The following is a 19,284-nucleotide window of genomic DNA, read 5'->3' as shown; positions in this document are numbered from 1 at the left end:
TGAACATTTACTGATAATTGTGTCTAGGTGTGTCTTAGCTGAGGCAATTCTCAGCATTGTCTATGGCAGGTTATTTTCTGGCATTTAGTAGTTGTAATGAGTAGCTGCTACTAAGTAGACCAGTGTGTCTTCGCCCTTATACGCATAGCACAGGCTAGTGTGACAGGGGTCTGATTCTCAGCCTGCGGAAAAGCACAGGCTGAAGAGCAGCCCTTACACTGGCACCAGCCTGCTACCTCGCCTGCACCTGGAAGCATTGTCTCAACCTGGGTGCAGGCAGACATGGTGGATATCAGCCAACAAGTTTGAGAATTTGCATTTCCAGCAGGAATCTGCCATATCTGCCTGCATCTGAGTGGAGATAATGCTTCTCTGTGCATGCAAGTTAGGAGGCTGGTGCCAGCGTAGGGCTGATTTGTTTTTTTTCCTCAGGCCAAGAATTAGCCCTATGTGGCACTATGCTAATTCTAAGGGGCAGAGTCACTAAAACGCTTACTTCTCATTTTTTTATTTTAAAAAATTCAAATAAACTAATTTTCACAAATGTCTGACATTGATCAAAAAATCTGAACTGAAAAGGCACATGCAGGAAAAGTTGCAATAAAATCTCAAAAACTCCAAAAAAAATTTTTTGTCTTCCAGGGAAGGAAAGGGACATCTGCCATGACTTCTACATGATCTTGAGAAGTTTTAAAATTGTCGGATTTGGAATTTCCTCAGTATTGTCGCATATTAAATCTCACAACATTTTTTTTCTGTGACTTTTAGCACTAAAAAAAAATCAGATTGTTAGTAAATGTCCCCCTTAATCTATAATAATTTTTATTGTCTTTTATAAAACTCTTCCTTACACTTAATGCAAATTGGAACTGAGTGTGAAATCTTAGACAAAGCTCACATTTCTTAATCTACTCACTGTTTTGTCCTTATCCTAGTAAGTTACAGCTTGTATGTCCCCTTTGCACAGGTACCTGTATCATACAACCCTCCTTTCCAGTTTGATGACTGCGTTCAAATCCGGGGGGGGGGGGTATTTGCTGTTTTGTCATTGGTTAGCTAAAGGAAGTATCAGTGCTGGCAGAGGAAGGAAAAGAGGGGATTTATGTGGAACTGAAGGAGGGAGTGCTCAATTTGGATTTAAAGCATGTGGGCTTATAGTATTAACTTGTAAAATGCCCCTGCACTTAGTTTCCTTTCCACATCTCACATTCCTTCATTCTTCTTACTCTGTTGCATATCTAGATTCTCTTCTTCATTCCTCTCCTTCAGTCTCCATTATCTAACACTCAGCCCACTCTCTGCCACCCTCTCTCCTTATCTCCTCTGTCTCCCTGGTTCTCCCACACTCTCACCCCTTTTGTGTGTATATGAGCTGGTCAGTAGGCAGATGTAAAGATGACTATTTTCCTGTGCGTGACTGTGCAACTTCTTATACACTCCCTGGCAGTGTCACAGCACTTAGACATAGGCAAAACTGGCAGGCAAACGATGCAGCACATGGAAAACCAAAATGCGCAGGCTAAATCACAGACAGTCCTGCCTAGCGCAGGTCAGTCTGTTTCAGAGAGACTCCAAGGACAGGGAATGGAAGCTGTAACTCAGAAGGTAAAGAAGGGTAAAAAAGTACAACACAAAGGATCTATAAACCTAAGGTAAGTAGAAGGAAAAAAGTCTGTTAATGAAAAGAATGTATGAGGTACATATCCGGATAATTTAGAATTAGGTATGTTTTTGGCTGTGTATAAATAGAATTGTTATTGTTGAGAAGCAGCATATCTTTGAAAAAGATTGAGATCAGGATTGGTATATTCTTCTCAGTGCTCAGAACAAGATGAATAGCTGTGTACTATAACTAAAGTGGGAGAAATAGGTGCCCAGCAGGCTGTATGCAATGCTAACAGGAGTGGTAGTTAGGGCTCACTTACTAGCACTGGTGCTAACTTGTACAAGTGCTGTAGCCAGTAGCAGAAATTCAGGTCTTTGCTTTCATCTTATAACTTGTAGCTGACTATTTCAAGCTGATTGATATTTAGCACCTAGATTTGGCATAATTGTAAAATATGAAATGTATGCAAACTAAAAACTCTGCATCTGTGTATTAAGAGAGATGTCACAAAGCAGTGATTCACAACTTGTGGAGTGGGACCTATAATTGAGTAGATTTCTATAATGTCCCTTTTCATATAGTAACTGTTCTAAAATGTGTGTATTGGGAGAAGAGGAGAGGTAGATATTTGATAGTCTGTGTCAGACAATAAATGGTAGATGTGCATTTTGATGTTGTTATAGTAAAAGTATCCATTTTGATGTATGTGAACTGAAAGAAAATGTACCTGTAATGTTTCTGTATTAGTAGTAAATTTGAAAAAGGTGAGAGTTAGGTATCTGTGTATTTGTATTAGATAAAAACTAAGGGGCTGATTTACTTACCCACGAACGGGTCGAATGGAGTCCGATTGCGTTTTTTTCGTAATGATCGGTACTTTGCGATTTTTTCGTATGTTTTGCGATTTTTTCGGATTCAATACGATTTTTGCGTAAAAACGCGAGTTTTCCTATCCATTACGAAAGTTGCGTAAAAAGTTGCGCATTTTGCGTAGCGTTAAAACTTACGCGAAAAGTTGCGCATTTTTCGTAGCGTTAAGTTTTAACGCTACGAAAAATGCGCAACTTTTCGCGTAAGTTTTAACGCTACGAAAAATGCGCAACTTTTTACGCAACTTTCGTAATGGATACGAAAAACTCGCGTTTTTACGCAAAAATCGTATTGGTAACGAAAAATTCGTACAGAATCCGAAAAAATCGCAAAACCCGAACTTTTCCAATTCGGGTCGGATTCGTGGGTTAGTAAATCAGCCCCTAAGTGTCCTAATGTTGAGGTGTAACAAGAATGTGAGTGGTAGGAGTCCAGCAGTTTTTGTATTAGTGAAGTTAAGTACCCTGAAGTTTCTGTATTAATAAAATGTGAGAGGTAGGTCTTTTAATGTTTGCATATTTGAAGGAGGTAGGTGCCCTAATTGCTGTGTATTAACTGCAGGGAACATTATGAGAAAGTGAGAAGTAGGTGCATTGATGAATAAGAATGAGAAACAGGTAAGAGGTAAGTGTTCTGATAAGTGTTCTGGTAAGTGTTCTGTATATTAGCATAAGGTGTCAGGTAGGTGCCCTAAGGTGGAGATACTTATATCTGTGTATTAGTAGGAGACAAATTTAGGGAGTCCTGGAAGCTGTGAAGTGAAATTGAAGTCGTCATGGAAGTTGTGTCTAGCAGTAGGTTTGGTGTGCATATGCCTATGATCATTTAATGCAGGCAGAGAGTTTTCTGTTTTATGTATTTGGATCAAATGAGAGAAAGGTACCCTGATGAAGATATTTTTGTATTAGGGTAAGGGCAGAGGCAGGTATCTATTGTCGGCATATTAAAAGAATAAGAAAGGTAAAAGTCTTGATGTATCTGTATCTGACTAATGTGAGAGTAAGGTATCTTGAAGTCTGTTTATTAAGATTAGGTTAGATGTAGGTGCCTTATGTAATATTTGTGTACTTTGAAAAAGTATTATTATTATTATTATTGTTATTATTATTATTATTATTATTTTGCTTTATTAATATCAAGGCAATGCAGGTCTGTGCAGAATGAAGATCATATGTGTAGGTGGCTTAATTTCTGTGTATTAAGAGAAACTAATAGCAAAAAAAACTTTATATGTCTTTATATTAGGAGAAAGTAAGAGGTAGGCTGGGGAAAGGACAGATACTATAGGTTTAACTTCTCATGTCCCCAGGCACAGGTGAAAGAGGTACAAAGTAGTTCCCTTTAGTTCTCATATCATATACAGCAGTGCTGTCCAACTGGCGACCCCCCTCTGTGTGGCCCCCCACCTGTCTGGCTGCTTTGATGGCTTACCTTTGAGTAAGCATTAAATGGTATCAGTACTGAGATTAACTGGCCCCCTGCATGGTTCTCACCTCAGATTCAGGCTGTAATCCCTCTGTATTGTTTAAAAATGTAATCCACTGTGTTGTTCGCACCTTTTAATACCTGCATTGTTCACCCCCTGCAGTGTTCACACCTCAGGCTCAGACTGTAATCACTCCCATTGTTCACTTCTTCACACCTCAGACATAGGTACTGTAGGCAGAGTATGGCACATACAGCCAGCATAGGGCAGGTAGAGTATGGCACACACAGGCAGCATAGGTCAGGGAGGGTATGGCACACACAGGCAGGGTAGAGCAGGCAGAGTATGGCACACACAGGCAGGGTAGGGCAGGCAGAGTATGGCACACAGAGGCAGCATAGGGAAGGCAGAATATGGCACACACAGGCAGGGTAGGACAGGCAGAGTATAGCACACACAGACAGCATAGGACAGGCAGAGTGCTGCCTGTGTGTGCCATACTCTGCTTGCCCTATGCTGCTTGTGGGAGGTGAACCTGGCAGGGGTTTCTTGTGGGAGTTTGTTAGCAGTTGGAAATAGCCATTAAATGGTCCCAAAGGTGTGTAATTATGTACTGGGGGTTGCTGTGCTATCCACAGGGGAGGAGGAGGCATATGGAATTTTTTAATATGACATAATTCTTTCACATATGAATGATGGTTGATATCCCCACAGTAAGGACCAAGCATTTGGGATTTTGCTGTGCTACCACCATTGTGATAAAATAGGTGTGGTTTGAAGTGGGTGTGGTTTCAAAAAGGGGAGTGGTCAAAACTGGCTTCCATTAGCAGCACTCCACCATGTATACTAGAGAAATTCCGGCCCTCGGCACTGTAGAAGTTGGACAGCACTGATATACAGTATATCTCGTGCTGTTTGTGTGTGAATGGAATATGTACGAGGTAGAGGCATGGACGTCCAGTAGAAGTACTAAGACACTTTTATGATACAAATTCCTTATGATTTTTTCCCTTGGTCATGACTGGCTAGCAAAGTGCAGGATTATGTTCTATTTGTTTCCTAGATACACATTCCTCTTGGAATATTTGGCTTTTGCCCACCCCCTTCTGCTTTGCCATTCAGCCACAAAGTCACTGTAGCCTTTATTCCACTCTTAGCTGTATTAATCTTGAACTCAGTGTTTGACCACAACACAAGAAATCTTAAAACCACAGGTATTTAAGGTCATGCAGTCCAGAGTCAGAATCTACATATTCTCCATACAGGGTAGCATGCACTACACATTATAAGTGTGTGCACAAAGATGAACGTGCACATAAAGTGCAGTTCTATGAACTACAGGCAACGTGGATCAAGGTAATGGGGCTATTAACCAAGCCGGACTAACAATCTTTGGATAGTGGCAAATGCCAGAGGGGCTGCTGTAAGATAGACAGTAAATATTTAGTGGGCTGGTGGGAGCTGTTTAGGCCTCTGTGTAAATGAAATGCCAGGGCCTATTTTAAATGCCAATCTAGGCCTACTACTGACTATGCTATGGAATCAATACCTTTTATAAGAGATGGGAGATTATAAAAGAAATAGGCAGCCAGATAAGTGACCTTAGAAAGGTGAGAGCAGGGATTAACCTAGACGTGAGCTGAAACCAGAATGTAAGGGGATGTAGTGGTAAGTTGCTCCACTCTTAAAATATTGTGCTTTTTCTACTTTTCTGTTACACGCTTTTTTGAAGACCATTTTCATTTTTCAATTTACAGATGTTCTAGTATAGTGAACCTGAGGTTAATTGTATCTGTATACAACCTAAGGTCCAGAAATAGTGTCTGTTTAAATTATCTGTGACAACATAACACCTTATTGCAGCAACAGCTTATGTGAATATGTCATTAAAGTACAAAGCCTAAACAGAGTGATCCATTTTGAGCAGCAAGGTTTTTTCTTTTCCATTTTACTGCAAGCACATAGTAACGGGAACAGGAAAGGAAATATACGCAGGGGCTTAGATAGGTAAACCTTCTGTAATAAACCCATGCTTGGCTTCAGTGTTCCTTAATGGCACAAACAGCTGTGCTGGATCATCCCATATTCAGCTATTTAAATAGAGGTGCTCTGCCCATAAAACTAGGTTGTACTAGTTATAAAACAGCACTGAATCTAAACATTTTTTAATAAGAGTAGACTATGGCAGCCCTTATATGGAAAGTTCCCACTTACCTTCCTTTTATAACACTTGTTATTACACTGATGACTTACTGTCACTTTCTTGTGGACTTGTCAGCACAGGGTGCTTTAGAGAAGGTAATAAGCATCATGGCAGCTTCCCTGAACAGAAATATAGACAAAGTGAAGTCTTGTAAAAATAACAAGTACCTACTAGAGTACAAAGGGTTTTATAGTATCTATGTTTATTATTATTCCATAAATTATACAGTGGGTCAGCTTTCCTTGTCATTTACATCCACAATTCCAAGATTAGATTAAAATATAATCCCAGCATCTAAATAATACTTTTTACCTAGTGGTTAGTGTTCCAGAGATTCTCTCTAATGGGGAGGTATGAGCAACCTGCCTTGTTCATAGTAGCTCAGCATTAGTCAATACAACAAGTAGTTTTTATGGGAACCCACTTGTATATATCCAATTTTCATTTTAAGAATGTACACTCGTGCATTTTTGTGCAGAAATACACTTTATACTCTCCATGCCTCAGAGGCCATCATAATGGCTGATTCTCATCCCTCTGTGGCAGTAGTTAAAGGAGTAGTTTTACTAAAGTTAGTAATTTTTTTCTGCGATTCCTGTTTTTTGCGCTAAAACTCTTTTTTGTGTTTAAAAAATACCATTTATTATGTGCCAAAACCATGAAAAACACAAATGTAAAAATGTGCCATCTAAAACCTGCAGAGGTCATGTAGAAGTCCATTGGAGTATGACAATCTTTACTTAATTTGTGGCTTTAGAGGTGTAGGGACCCATAGGGTTAAGCTCCCTATGGCTTTACACCCTACCTCTTCACACCTTTATTGTTATTGGGTAAGAGCCCCTGTACTTAAGTTACAGTTCTAAAACTATTCCCTATAGGTTTAGTCAGATTGTACATGCCCCCTGCAGACTGATATAGTGTCTGGCAGGAGGGTGTGATTTCCTCTTTGGCTGCAGGCTGTCTTCCAAGCACCACTCCATTGAGCCTGGAGGCAGACCTTAGGCCCCAGAAGCCATTGTACCCTAGAGGATACTATACCTCTAGTGAAAGTTGGGGACAGGGCCCCGTGAATGAGGTTAGCAAGCACAGTCAGATTGTTTAATAGCACTTTCTAGGAAAGTGAAGGTAGTTAGCTCTAGCAAGAAAGGGCAGCCATTAACCCCCTCAAGGAGTGATTATATCCAGTAGAGATAGTGACAGGCGGGATAACCCCTGATTCCTACTCACCCGAAGGACTCATCCACTAGAGGTTATCAACCTGAAGGAGTTCCTACTACTTGGACTACCTTCCAAGGGTACTGGTTAAAAGGTGTGTTTCCCTGCCCAGACTCTACCAAGAGGTGGGATAAAACGGTGCATACCCTCTCTTCTGCAAAAGAGCATTTCCTTATTGTACCATCTCAATCTGCCTGTCTGTGAGTATGATAACCCTGCGTAACATCTGTGTCTTGGACCAATAAATCTGTATTATAATTCACCATAAGAACCTCTCTGGCGTCCATTTGTACTAACGGCACTACACAGTATTACCAAGTTGTAGTTCAACTACACCCTCAGCTCCTATCCAGCTTTCTTCCAATTAGCGAAGGCCCAGCATAAGAAAGAGGGTCGCATGTAACACATGCTCTACATCATCTACTAGCCTGGATTAACCCCTTCATAGCCAAACAAGTGTTACAGAGGTTTTCAGAGTTTTTTTGTTTCTAGGTCCACAAAAATTATTATGAAATTATAAAAAACTTGTGTTCATTTTTTGTTCTGCATTATAATTTGTTTGTGGCGTAACTATATATACATCGGGGTGGGGCAGGATGCAGGGGGTGCTAAGACCACAGTACCTTAGTCTCCCCTTCCCGGTTCTACCTTAAATATAGTGGCACGGTTGGAACCGAGAGATGTGGTGAGGCTGGGGCCGGGAGAGAGGGCATGGGAGGAGAGACTGGTTGTGCCGTGCCCTCTCAAAAGATTTTTCTGCAGACGTGACCAAATTAAGCCGCTGATATGGATCTTTTAATAAATGACTAGATAGTTGTGGTTTTAGTGGATAAATTTGCCTCAGTGTCTTATGAACATCAGTGCATTTACGGTCTGAGTCCAAAGGTGGGTGCCTTACATATGATATAATACAAAATCATATGAATAATAATTTAAGCTTTTGTTGGTAGGGTTAAGTTTTAGCAGAACAGCACCAGACAGACACATTTTATGCCTGGTAAAAAGACTTGAGCAAATTATTATGAATTGTTACTGTGCCTTTGCTATTTGATCTATCGCTGTGATCAGTGCAATGGAATTATTTTATAATACGCAGTGATAACACAGAACTGTTTTTTATCTGTTCTGCCCTCTTTATACTGTACATCTGAGTCACTGTGATATAGTTGGTTTATTTAGCATTTAAAAGCTCTTAGCATTTAGGTCAATCTCTCTCATGGGCAAGATTCAAGTATTGCCAACACAGAAGGTAGTACATGGCTGTAGGGACCATTTTAAAAAGACATACATAATTTCTAATCTCTGAAGAAAAATGAGTCAAGTCACAGGTGCTGGTGAATGCTTCTATATGGATGAATAATTTGTTCAGCCACAAGTAGAGGTCAAGCCACAGGAAAAAAGAGTAGGAGGGGTAGAAGTCTACTGAGCATTTTTTCAAAGGAACTTTTACTGCACCATTGAGAGGAAAGTCGGTGGATGAATGCATTACACAGATGGGTGATAAGAGAAGGACTTTTTCTTTTTCAAATAGAAAGCCTTTATCCATTCTCTCTGGGTGTTGGAGTGATGAGTCTGTCACTTTGAGAAAAGGAGACAGTGATAATAAATGCCAGCAAAAGAACATGCTGTCTATTCATTGATGTATAGAATGATTAAACATTTGTGTTCCTGCTTATGCTACTTTAAAAATGTTTAAGCACTTGGAAGAGTACTTAGCGAAATAAAGTATACATATGCATGTTATGCACTCTTATGACCTGCACAACAAAAATAAAGACATTTTTTAATCTTTCCACGAGTCCAATGTATCTGTCACTGAATGTGACCTTCCTCTGGGCATTAATGCAAACAGTACTGATAGTGACCAGACTTCCCCATAAACCTTCTCAAAACAAGATGGCACCAAAGTGCTTAGTTACTATAGAAAGCAACAGTAAAAAACAAAATGAAGAGAGTAATGTATCCCAATAGTAATGTGTAAGGATTTATATGTCATCAATGAGTTCCATGGCAATATAAAAGCACAAGGCCTATTAAAGACCTCTCAGGGTGGCTTTAAGCCTGCCTCATCTTAGATAGAAAGGTTCTAGGCCATCCCTTAATGTATCAGAATTGTTTATAATGATTTTTTTTTCTTTATTTAATTGTGCCTTATTTTTGTTTGTGTTTTACAGCAATAATATGTGTGGATCAAAATGCTGCTCTGGTTTGAGGGCAGCACCTAAAACAGCGATGTGCACCAGAGGTAGGATTTTTAGCTGAAATTCATTTATGTATTGCTTACAAATACGATTCCAAGAACCCGGAGAGTACACTTATTTGTAGTGAAGCAGTGTAAATTTTATTGAGACATCTTTGTGCACTACATGTTTCGGCTAAACAGCCTTCCTCAGGTGCAAGGTGAGGAAGGCTGTTTAGCCGAAACATGTAGTGCACAAAGATGTCTCAATAAAATTTACACTGCTTCACTACAAATAAGTGTACTCTCCGGGTTCTTGGAATCGTATTTGTAAGTTATACAGCCAGCACGGGGACTGCTACCTGTTGAGGAGTACTTACTGAACACACTGGAAGCTACGTCAGGACGTCTACCTATATTTGCAGATATCATTTATGTATTGTATGAAACATCATAGTATAAACATATTTTTAAGTAATTGAAATGAAAACCTCAGTTTTTTGCTTTGCTTTCTTTTGCAGCTATATGCACGCCAAAATGCAACAGTGGACAAGTATGTCGGAAACTGCGCACTTGTTTATGTAAGAATGGCTTTAGGGGCCCGCAATGTCAGCATCAGTCTCTCCTCGGTAAATCTGAGGTTGTAATTCCAAAGCCTGATGTAGTTACTACTCAACGCACTACGGTTCCAACTTTAACTCCTGATATAAGCACAACAGGAAGCATGGTCAACACAGACTTTCCAACTACTAGTATTGAACTGAAATACAATAACCCAAAGCTGCATATCCATTCAGATAAGAAAAGAACATCACTTAGATGGCAGCCTCTGTCGTAAGTACCTATAAATACGCTGGGTTTTCCTGGAGCTGCTGTATGGTCAACAAAGCATGAGTAAAGCACAGCTGTCTTGTAGCAAAGACTGATACATGCAGGGTAATAGGAAGAAAGAAACTATTGATCATTGCCTTTTTCCCAGGGCTTAACCCCTGGTTAAGTGCCACCCAAAAAAATGTTTGCAATTTGCCTCATGGCTGGGATTTTTTAAACTAGTTTGTACATATCCAGCCATACTATATGCCATGAAACCAATCTTGTTCACCTTAAAGACACAATAAAATCTATGGGGCATTACATTCCACTGTAGGAAACCTACACAAACCAAAGCTACGATGCTTCAGATTTATTGTATGTAATATTCTCTAATCTAGTATTTTATGGCTACCTCAGTCAGGAGATTATTAGAGAATAGAGATACATTCAGTGATTGGATTGCGATACACAGGGCGCATTAGGATGCCTCAGTAATAGCCCCACATGTACTACCTTCTTCTCTGCTGCCCTTGATTACCAACAGAGTCAAAGCTGACCCCAACGCACACCATGCTTCACTATCTGCCAGTGTCCAAGTCCAACCCTGGATACATTTCTTCATTGTTAGATAAGTGATAAGTCTTAAAAACATACTGACACCAGAAATTAAACTTTTTTTTTTACATCATAACATTGTCTTTGCATGCTTTTCATAATTTTGTCTTAGAAGTATTTGCATGATGCTTTACATTACCGATCTGTTCCCCCATGTTCATGTATGAGGGGGCGGCCACATTTGTGCACCAGGAGTCCGTTAGAATTAGAAGCTATAACTGACAGGCTGAGAAATTGGGATTAGGAACTTCAAGTAACAATTACTTATTAAAGCAGCCCTATTAGCAAAATATGATCAGCATGACCTATAGGTAACTTTTAATGTACATTAATATTTTAAAGAGTAGTTTTTTATTGTCAGTAAGGCTGAAGATGCTGTTGGCTGTAAGGTTTAAGGCTGAATATGCTGTTGGCTGTAGTTATTATCTGATGAAAAGTAACAAATGTAAGCTAAGTGATTAAGTTTGAAAACCTTAAACTTAAGTATTTTAAAACCAACCTAGTAATGGTAAATTTACTAGGGCATAGCTAATAAGGGGTGCCAAATCCAGAACTAATATCACTCTGAATCTGACTGTGGTTCCCTAACTTATTTTCTGATTCACTGCACAGTCAGTCAGTTACCTGATGTTGGTGGCCAGTGTCATATTGGTTCTCTTATGCCCACAGATAACCTGACCATTTTCACACAAAGTAGACATAAAAAGTGGCAAATAAAATGTTTTTTATAGGCCCACAGGGGGAAGTTTTTTTACACATTTTTTGAAGGTTGCTTCATTCAAAAATTATGCATTTTAAGTGACAGTTGTTTAAGAGACTTATGGAAATGCAGTTCTGTATAAAACTGTTTTATCTCTATGTGTGAGCAATGACAGAATTGGAACTCACCTCTCAATGCACACAAGGGGCAGATTCTGATCCAAAACTGATGTGCATGCTATAACTATCAGCAGTGGGTGTAAAACATTGTTACAAATTTGAATGCAGAACTATCAGTTCATGATAGCATGTATTGCTTCTAACACAGATGGAGTACCAATTTAGCTCAAGGGTGTGCAGGCACAAGCTATCCCTGCAGTTACCATCTGCCTTGAACAGGTGGTATTTTCGGGGCTCCTTTTGCATGTTGTGTCTAAAGGCAGTGGCCTAACTAGATGTTGCAGGGCTCCACAGCAAATTAATTTTAGGGTCCCACAAAACATATTTTACCAACAATGGTGAAATTATTTATTAATTAGGGCTCATTTGGGCTTAATACACATCTGCCCTCCTACAGCTGAAGGGTATAATTTCTCTATATATATATATATATATATTTATACCCTTGCCTACAGATGCCCCAAAAGGTCCAGTCATGCTGGAAATCAGTTTTTGCCAACCCTTTAAACTAGTCACATTACACCGCAACCCCCAAGCAAACAACAAATGAAGGGTGCTATCATCAAAATAAAGTTTGAGTTTTTGATGAAGTGTACTGAATACTGAAATACTGAATTTACAGTAGTGCTTAAAAAACTGATTTACTAAAATTTTCCAAATGTTTATAGGAAACCCCAGAGTAGCCTTCAAATGGGCAATTTTATTGTTTGGCATCACAAAACAAAGCAAAGCCTATTACATTTGCACAAAATGAAGTGGTAATACTTACTCCCTGCTTGTATGTGTAAGTTGCTGAAATGAGCAGTAGAGGGCCTCATTGTATAATAACTGAAGTGTTGTTCATTTTCTTTTATAGTAAAACTAGTGAAGCTGCAGTGATCCTGTACACTGTATTCTCCAACCATCCATTAAGAGTTTAGCACTTATTATTGAGGATGGTTTAACTGTATTGCAAATTCTCCCCAGAATAATTCTGGGGGAGACAGAGGACAGTAGTGGCACTGGAAGATTTAAAGGCAGTCACAGGGGGCATTGTCACACATGGGAAATCTCTCTTGCAGGCAACAAAGCGCCTGATTCTTCTGCACTTTCAAGATATTTTTCAGCAATGGATCCAGAGGTGAAGGTATTTTCAGACATTTGATGCCTGGAAGAGAGTATATTTCCAGTGGCCAAAAAAATAAAACAGATAACCAAGTCACAAGGGATGCCCCATGGAACTAGTAATAACATTTACACTAACAGGCAGTGAACACTCCCCATGTGGGCTTTTACTTACAGCTCATTATGGAACCTGGTCCCAGACTTGTACAGCGTACTGCAGGGTGAAGTCAGGGCACATTTTGCATTTTACACCTATGTATCTGCCCATTATCCATTATCCCATAATCCTGTTGATGTGTCCTCACAAACCTAACATCATTTCAGCAAGACAACATGGGCGTAATAACAAAGGTAGCAGCGTCGGCATAGGTGTGGGTCCAATGAATAAAGGTGCTTAATACAATGGGTGTTAATACAATGACCTGGTTCTGGTACTGTTAAATGTACAGTATTTTCAAAAGATCTGTTTGACAGGGGGGCCACAGGCTAAATGTCTTGTCTTTCATTAAATCTGTTTAGGCACCTTACAGAGGCTTTGCAGGAGCATGTGGGTGAGACAGTGAACCAGAAGAGAGGCACACAGCTTTGACTAAGGGTTAACACACAACATATAACAGCACACTGCAAAATGGTGGCCTAGTCTTTAACATATTCTGTATAGGGACAGGAAGCAGAGAACATGTGACTAGCTCTTGTCCCAAACTTAAGGTGACAGCGCAATATATTACACTAAATACTGAGAAATAGTATGTTCTATAAATATATACTTGCCTTTTCATTATTCAGCACTAGTTACCACAGTTGCAGGCAGAGTTGTATTCTCCAGTTCATTACTAAAAATAAACTTTGTTTGTTCCAGTCTACGGGAGCTTCAGTCCATTCTAAAACGAAAAGGTTTGGCCTCACAGGGGAAGATGACCACTTTACTCACTACACACCTGGAAACTCAGAAACGCTTAATGGGCAATTACAGTGGTGAAGAGAAGCTCTACACCAACAAAGCTCTACATACCTCAAGGGAAGAATACATGTATCATAAGCAGATCCACAAGGCTGGTAAGCAGCATGTCTAGAAACAGCACCACTTTCACCACTTTATGTTTGCAGCAACTTGAAGCAATAATGAAGCAAGAGTCAAAATGACTCCAGTGTGGCATACATTAAAGGAGAATGCAAGTCAAAATTTAAAAAGCATACTGCCCAATAGTCCTCCTATTGTTTATTAAAAACGCCACACTTTTGGCTCACCTAATCAAATATTTACTCAGTCACGCTTACAGTTTCTAGAACAGGCAGCCATCTCTAAAAAGGTATTCTCCCTTCCTTTCCCTCCTTGCTTCATACTGCACATGTGTTTCATTCCCCCCCCCCTCCCCTCTGCCAGATCCGCTTCTGATTGGCTGGTGGGCATGTGCTGCTCAGAACAGGAGACAGGATCAAGTTACACACATGCTCAGAGAATAGGAAGGCTGCCGCTGGCACCTACAGGAAGGGGAGAGAGATTTCAGTGATGTCACTGTAATCTTCACACTGCTGTAGGCTGCCAGCACCATATCTCAGAGAAGCAAGCAGGGATCTGGGAATTTAGATATGCAGTAAGTACTTAAAAAGAATGCCTTTAGACTTACTTTTAATTTATATTAACCTTTCATTGTCCTTTAAGTAATAATTTTAGAATGGCTATTTTATTACATGCAGGTCAACAATTCTAAAGAGTGCTACTCTGAGTGTCTAATTGTTTGGAATTGTACTTCTATGGTACAAAGTGGAACACTGCTATATATTGGGATAGTGCTGTGGAAGGGTGTAGTAGTAGATGGGTTTTCATGGACCTCATTCAACAGTAATTACATTATGGAGGTGGTCAGTGTATTTTGCCAGGCAAATGTCAAGAGACATAAGTAATGGTGGATCAGTTCATATGATAAACGGGTTAGTTCTGAGAATTAAATTAGTTTATGTAATATATATATTGTGTAGAAAGTCCTCCCACATGTGCATGGGCAATAGAAGTCAAGGGCTCCCTAGCCCTAATCGGCAACCAACAAGGGGAATCTGTGCGCTTAGTAAAATCATCGCAACACTGGACTATTGCATGGAGCATGATATTAGGGTACCTGAGCGAGCATCAGAGCTGCAGTTTTGTAGTAACCATACTGAGAGTACTCCATATGTGTATTAGCAAGCATCCTTAAGCAAAAAAGGAATAAAAACTGGAAAGTTCCAGTCAGGAACAAAAACGTTGCATGTATTAAACCTAAAAACGTCACTCAGCTAATTTGATTTCTTTCATCACTTGCAAACTCCTGTGAGTGCTGTCATAACCTACGAATATATATATATATATAAAAAATAATCGTCCATAGCCGGCACACCCTTCAGTACTTTGACAAAGTATTGAAGGGTGTGCCGGCTACGGACGATTATTTTTTGTATACTCATATTTTGGCTGTGCACCCCGTGGAACATTGAGCCTTGGAGTGCTGACACTATCTGGATTGATATATATATAATAGAAAGAGTGCCGCACATGCAGGGACTTGATACAAAAGAATAAGTGTTTTTATTGAAAAAATTCCAACGTTTCGAGCACAACCAGTGCTCTTCCTCAGGGACAAACCACCACTGGTCCCTGCGTGTGCGGCACTCTTTCTATTATATTTTTGTTTTTGACCTGCACCAAGGGCATTTGGACTTGTATAGGGTGTGCTCCTCCCTGTGTACTATATTTATACAATACTGCTTCCACAGAAGGTTACAGATTATTATATGGAAAAAATACCAGCACGCAACATACTAATCAAAAATGCTAAAAATACATTAAAATTTTAGATTTTTAACGAATTTTAACGAAAGATCGAGCAGGTTCACCACTTAGCTGTGTGCTTGATGAAGGAACAATTGAAGTGAACGGAAGTGAATAGCAGTTGACATGGCTTCTATAGGCAATACACCCATCTACCTGTTGATGCAGCAGTCCTCTCAGATAATCTCATTGTAGTCATGTTAATGTAGTCATGATGTAGTCTTGTATCATAGTACAATAAAGATAATTTCTGCATTAACTGATTGGGAAAGTTATTGATTTGTAAACACCAAACCTCCACAGGGCCACTGTAAAAACTTGGCCCAAAATAGGAGGAAAGCACTCCAACCAAATAAAATACTTTTTACACAGTAGACGGTAAAATTATTACACAGTGCAGAAAGTATTTGAAAAGGTGGTATTGTGCCCCTATATTATCATAACTAAAGTAGATTAAGGTCTGTCCACCAATTTTTTTCTAATTCCTACTTATTTATTTATTACATTTTAATAATTGACATATTATAGATTTGACATGTTACATATAGTGATGAGCGAAATTTTTTGGCAGGCATGGATTCCCTACGAATTTCAGAGTTTCGACGTTTTTTTCACAAAATGTGCAGAAAAAATTAGCGTGCGACAAAAAAAAAACTTGAAAGCATAAAAAAAGAATGTGCGTCAAAAAAATTTGTTGCACATGTCAAAAAAATATCATGCACGTCATTTTCATTTACAAAAATAAATCTATTCATATGGAAGTTACATAGTTATCTCTTAACCTTAAACTGATTTTTAATTGAAGCTGTATGTAGAGTTGCTGCACATAATTTATCATATTTTCCATATTTATCCTAAAAACTAGGCGGTGGTTTGAATGAGAGACTGAAAGATGAATAGGAGAGGGCCAGAGCAGCATAATAAGTAATACAAATTAACAGTAACAATAACATTGTAGCCTCATGGAGCAATATATTTGCCTGCTAGGGTCAATTAAAAATTTTAGAAGTTCAAAAATGAAGATCCATTAAAAAGTTGCTGAACATTCGCCACTCTTTTGCAAAGAGTATGAAAGGAACACAGCTGACCTGTTTGAATTGCTTTCTTTTATACTGCTCAAATTTCTCTCTAGGTAATGGGTATGCCATCTCTGTTTCATCAGCTGCTGCCTAACTATGGTTCCTTAATAACAAAAGATCAGATATCTAATATTTTTTATTGAGAACTCAGAATATGATTTTTTATCGCCAGGATCTAATTTAGAACTAAGGCTATGCTGCTTTTGCATTTATTAATCCTATGATTTGTATTTTTGTATTAGGATGTTTAACTGAAAAGTATAGTATTGCGGTGACCCTCCCAAAACAGCAAGATTACACACAGGAGTAGTGCGCCTCAAGGCCGCTCACCCCTCTGCCTCCCCCCATAGGATTGCACCCCTACACACTGGCTTTCCCTGCACTCGCATCTCCCCCCCTCCTTGTGGTACAGTCTAGTCCCACAGTTTAAATACCTCTGCAGTTTATATCATGAAATGTGTGTCACTTTTTGTACTTAGGGTTTATGTAATCTTCTGTGAATTAGGATGGGATCAAGGTAAAGTCAAATTGTTATATAGAGGAATAATTCCCAGGCTTTACGTTTCCTTTAAAATCTGCCTGCACCCTGCATTTATACTTGAGGTTTACATGGAATCGTAGGGATAATTTTTCTCCACAGCCACAAAAATGGACACAGTGGTTACACATATTGACAACATTATTAAAGGTACTTGCAGCAAAAGACTTTTATATAATTTTCTAAAATTGAGATCAGCGTTGGTGCATCTGTCTCACCTCCTGTTATGAACTGCATGCATGAATTATCTGCACCTGTGAAAAACTATTGATGTAGGGGAATCCTGGAAATACTGGCAACAAGCTGGGAATTCCAGAGTTCTCACTGCGGCTGTGTTAATATGCACAGTAGAATCAGGTGCAAATGTCATTTAGACACCTGATATAGGAAATAAAGCCATCTGGGAAAATTTCAAGGTAACTGCATCCAATTCAAACCTCAAGCAATATTGCTTGCATTTTGTCACATAAGGCACAACTCTCGCACCTACAATTATGCTGAAATTGTGGATAACAAATATGGTGAATTGTGTCCAAAATTGCACTTTGCGCTTGTATTTGTAATTTGTAAATGACCATTTTTGTCTGTACTGAGATTCAAAATAGACCCTGGCATTTTAAGGACACATAGAACAAATGGCCCCACAAATGTCCAATATAAAGCATTGGTCTATGGCAGTTTATAGCAGCTACTCTGGCATTTCTCAGAGTTTCCAGACTGCCAGTCTGCAAAGCAAACATGCACAACTAGAAATATTATGTGAACTAAAAATGCAATGGTTTCACATCTTAGCATTTATTTCTGCTTATATGGTTTGGCTCAGCTATTTGTATTCAAAAATGGTGATATCATACAAATTAGTCTCATGTTGGTTAGGGCTGTAAAACCCTTATAGGCCCCGTGCAAACCCCAAGCCCAAAAGCTAGACAGCCCTGCCCTGCACAAGTCATGCAAGTATAACAAGCACATTTTTAACTGACTGCTTAATGCTGCATGCCCTCTTGTACATAACTGTGGATATATAATATATAAACAAAACTCCAGAATGACCATAGGGAAGTGAAAAATCTAGGTCCAAATCATAATAAAATATTTTCCATATCTCAAAGTTCATCAGACATGAGTTTGGTCACTGCCTGAGTTATGTGCATTAATATTTATATGTGGTCCATGAGGAGTCATTTATGTGATGGACCCAATTATGTGACAGATTTCTTCTTTAGAGTAATAACTTCCTCCTTAAATTATGTTTTTGCATAGAGACCACTAAACATGGAGGAAGCAAGGTACAACATGCTGTAAAGATGATTGCATTTCAGAAATGCAATTTTCTTAGCTTAATTTCCTTTAAATAGGCTAAACATAATGTACTTATTTATGCATGGATTACAGGCCTCACATAAATGAATATTCTATTTTGTATAATAGTTTAGTATTGGGTATCCAAGTGCTCAGCTCTACTATTAGTATGTCTAATGTTTAACATTAATTTTTACCCTGCTTTAGGCACTTGACCAACTCCTAACATTTCTTTGGACCAAAATTTTTTATTCTCTAACTTTTTTTCTTGTATCAGCTTCTGGGATTTTCCATGGCACTTGCATATAGTTAATGCTATTTCACCAGACAGTAACCGGTTTTGTCTATTTATAATTGCTGAACATCATTCTCATATACAGTAGTATGTCCGACTGCTATATCCAATTACCTCTGATTTGCTAAAAAAAATTATCTTGGGTGTCATTTGGGTAACAATCGATCATGTTCATTATTATTCCAAATCCAGAAAATCTTGTGTAATTTTGATTGTCCTGTGGATGTGTTTTTGTGGTACTGGGCAAAGTGCCATCATAATCTTCGGAGCTCATGCAAAGAAGGGGCCCACCCCTTTGGTAAGATCTACTATTAAGTGAAGGCTGATCTGGACAAGAGTCCTTTTGTTGAGTTCTGG

General features: G+C 39.0%; 1 protein-coding gene across 5 annotated transcripts in view; it reads left to right on the top strand.

The window, feature by feature from the left end:
• The first annotated feature begins 1,172 nt into the window (after nucleotides 1-1,172).
• ltbp4 (latent transforming growth factor beta binding protein 4) overlaps nucleotides 1,173-19,284 on the top strand; it is a 90,056-nt gene continuing 71,944 nt past the window's right edge. For 3 of the 5 annotated variants that reach the window (XM_031891277.1, XM_031891276.1, XM_031891278.1), the window contains exons 1-4: nucleotides 1,173-1,652; nucleotides 9,495-9,565; nucleotides 10,021-10,333; nucleotides 13,770-13,966. In XM_031891277.1, coding sequence (XP_031747137.1) covers nucleotides 1,396-1,652; nucleotides 9,495-9,565; nucleotides 10,021-10,333; nucleotides 13,770-13,966 — 838 coding nt within the window. In that variant the 5' untranslated portion in view covers nucleotides 1,173-1,395. The remainder of the gene's footprint in view (nucleotides 1,653-9,494; nucleotides 9,566-10,020; nucleotides 10,334-13,769; nucleotides 13,967-19,284) is intronic. The other 2 variants (XM_031891275.1, XM_031891274.1) reach the window with 1 other exon arrangement.

This window comes from Xenopus tropicalis, chromosome 8 (assembly GCF_000004195.4).
Source record: "Xenopus tropicalis strain Nigerian chromosome 8, UCB_Xtro_10.0, whole genome shotgun sequence".
Classification (NCBI taxonomy): domain Eukaryota; kingdom Metazoa; phylum Chordata; class Amphibia; order Anura; family Pipidae; genus Xenopus; species Xenopus tropicalis.
This window is presented reverse-complemented; position numbering and strand designations above follow the sequence as displayed.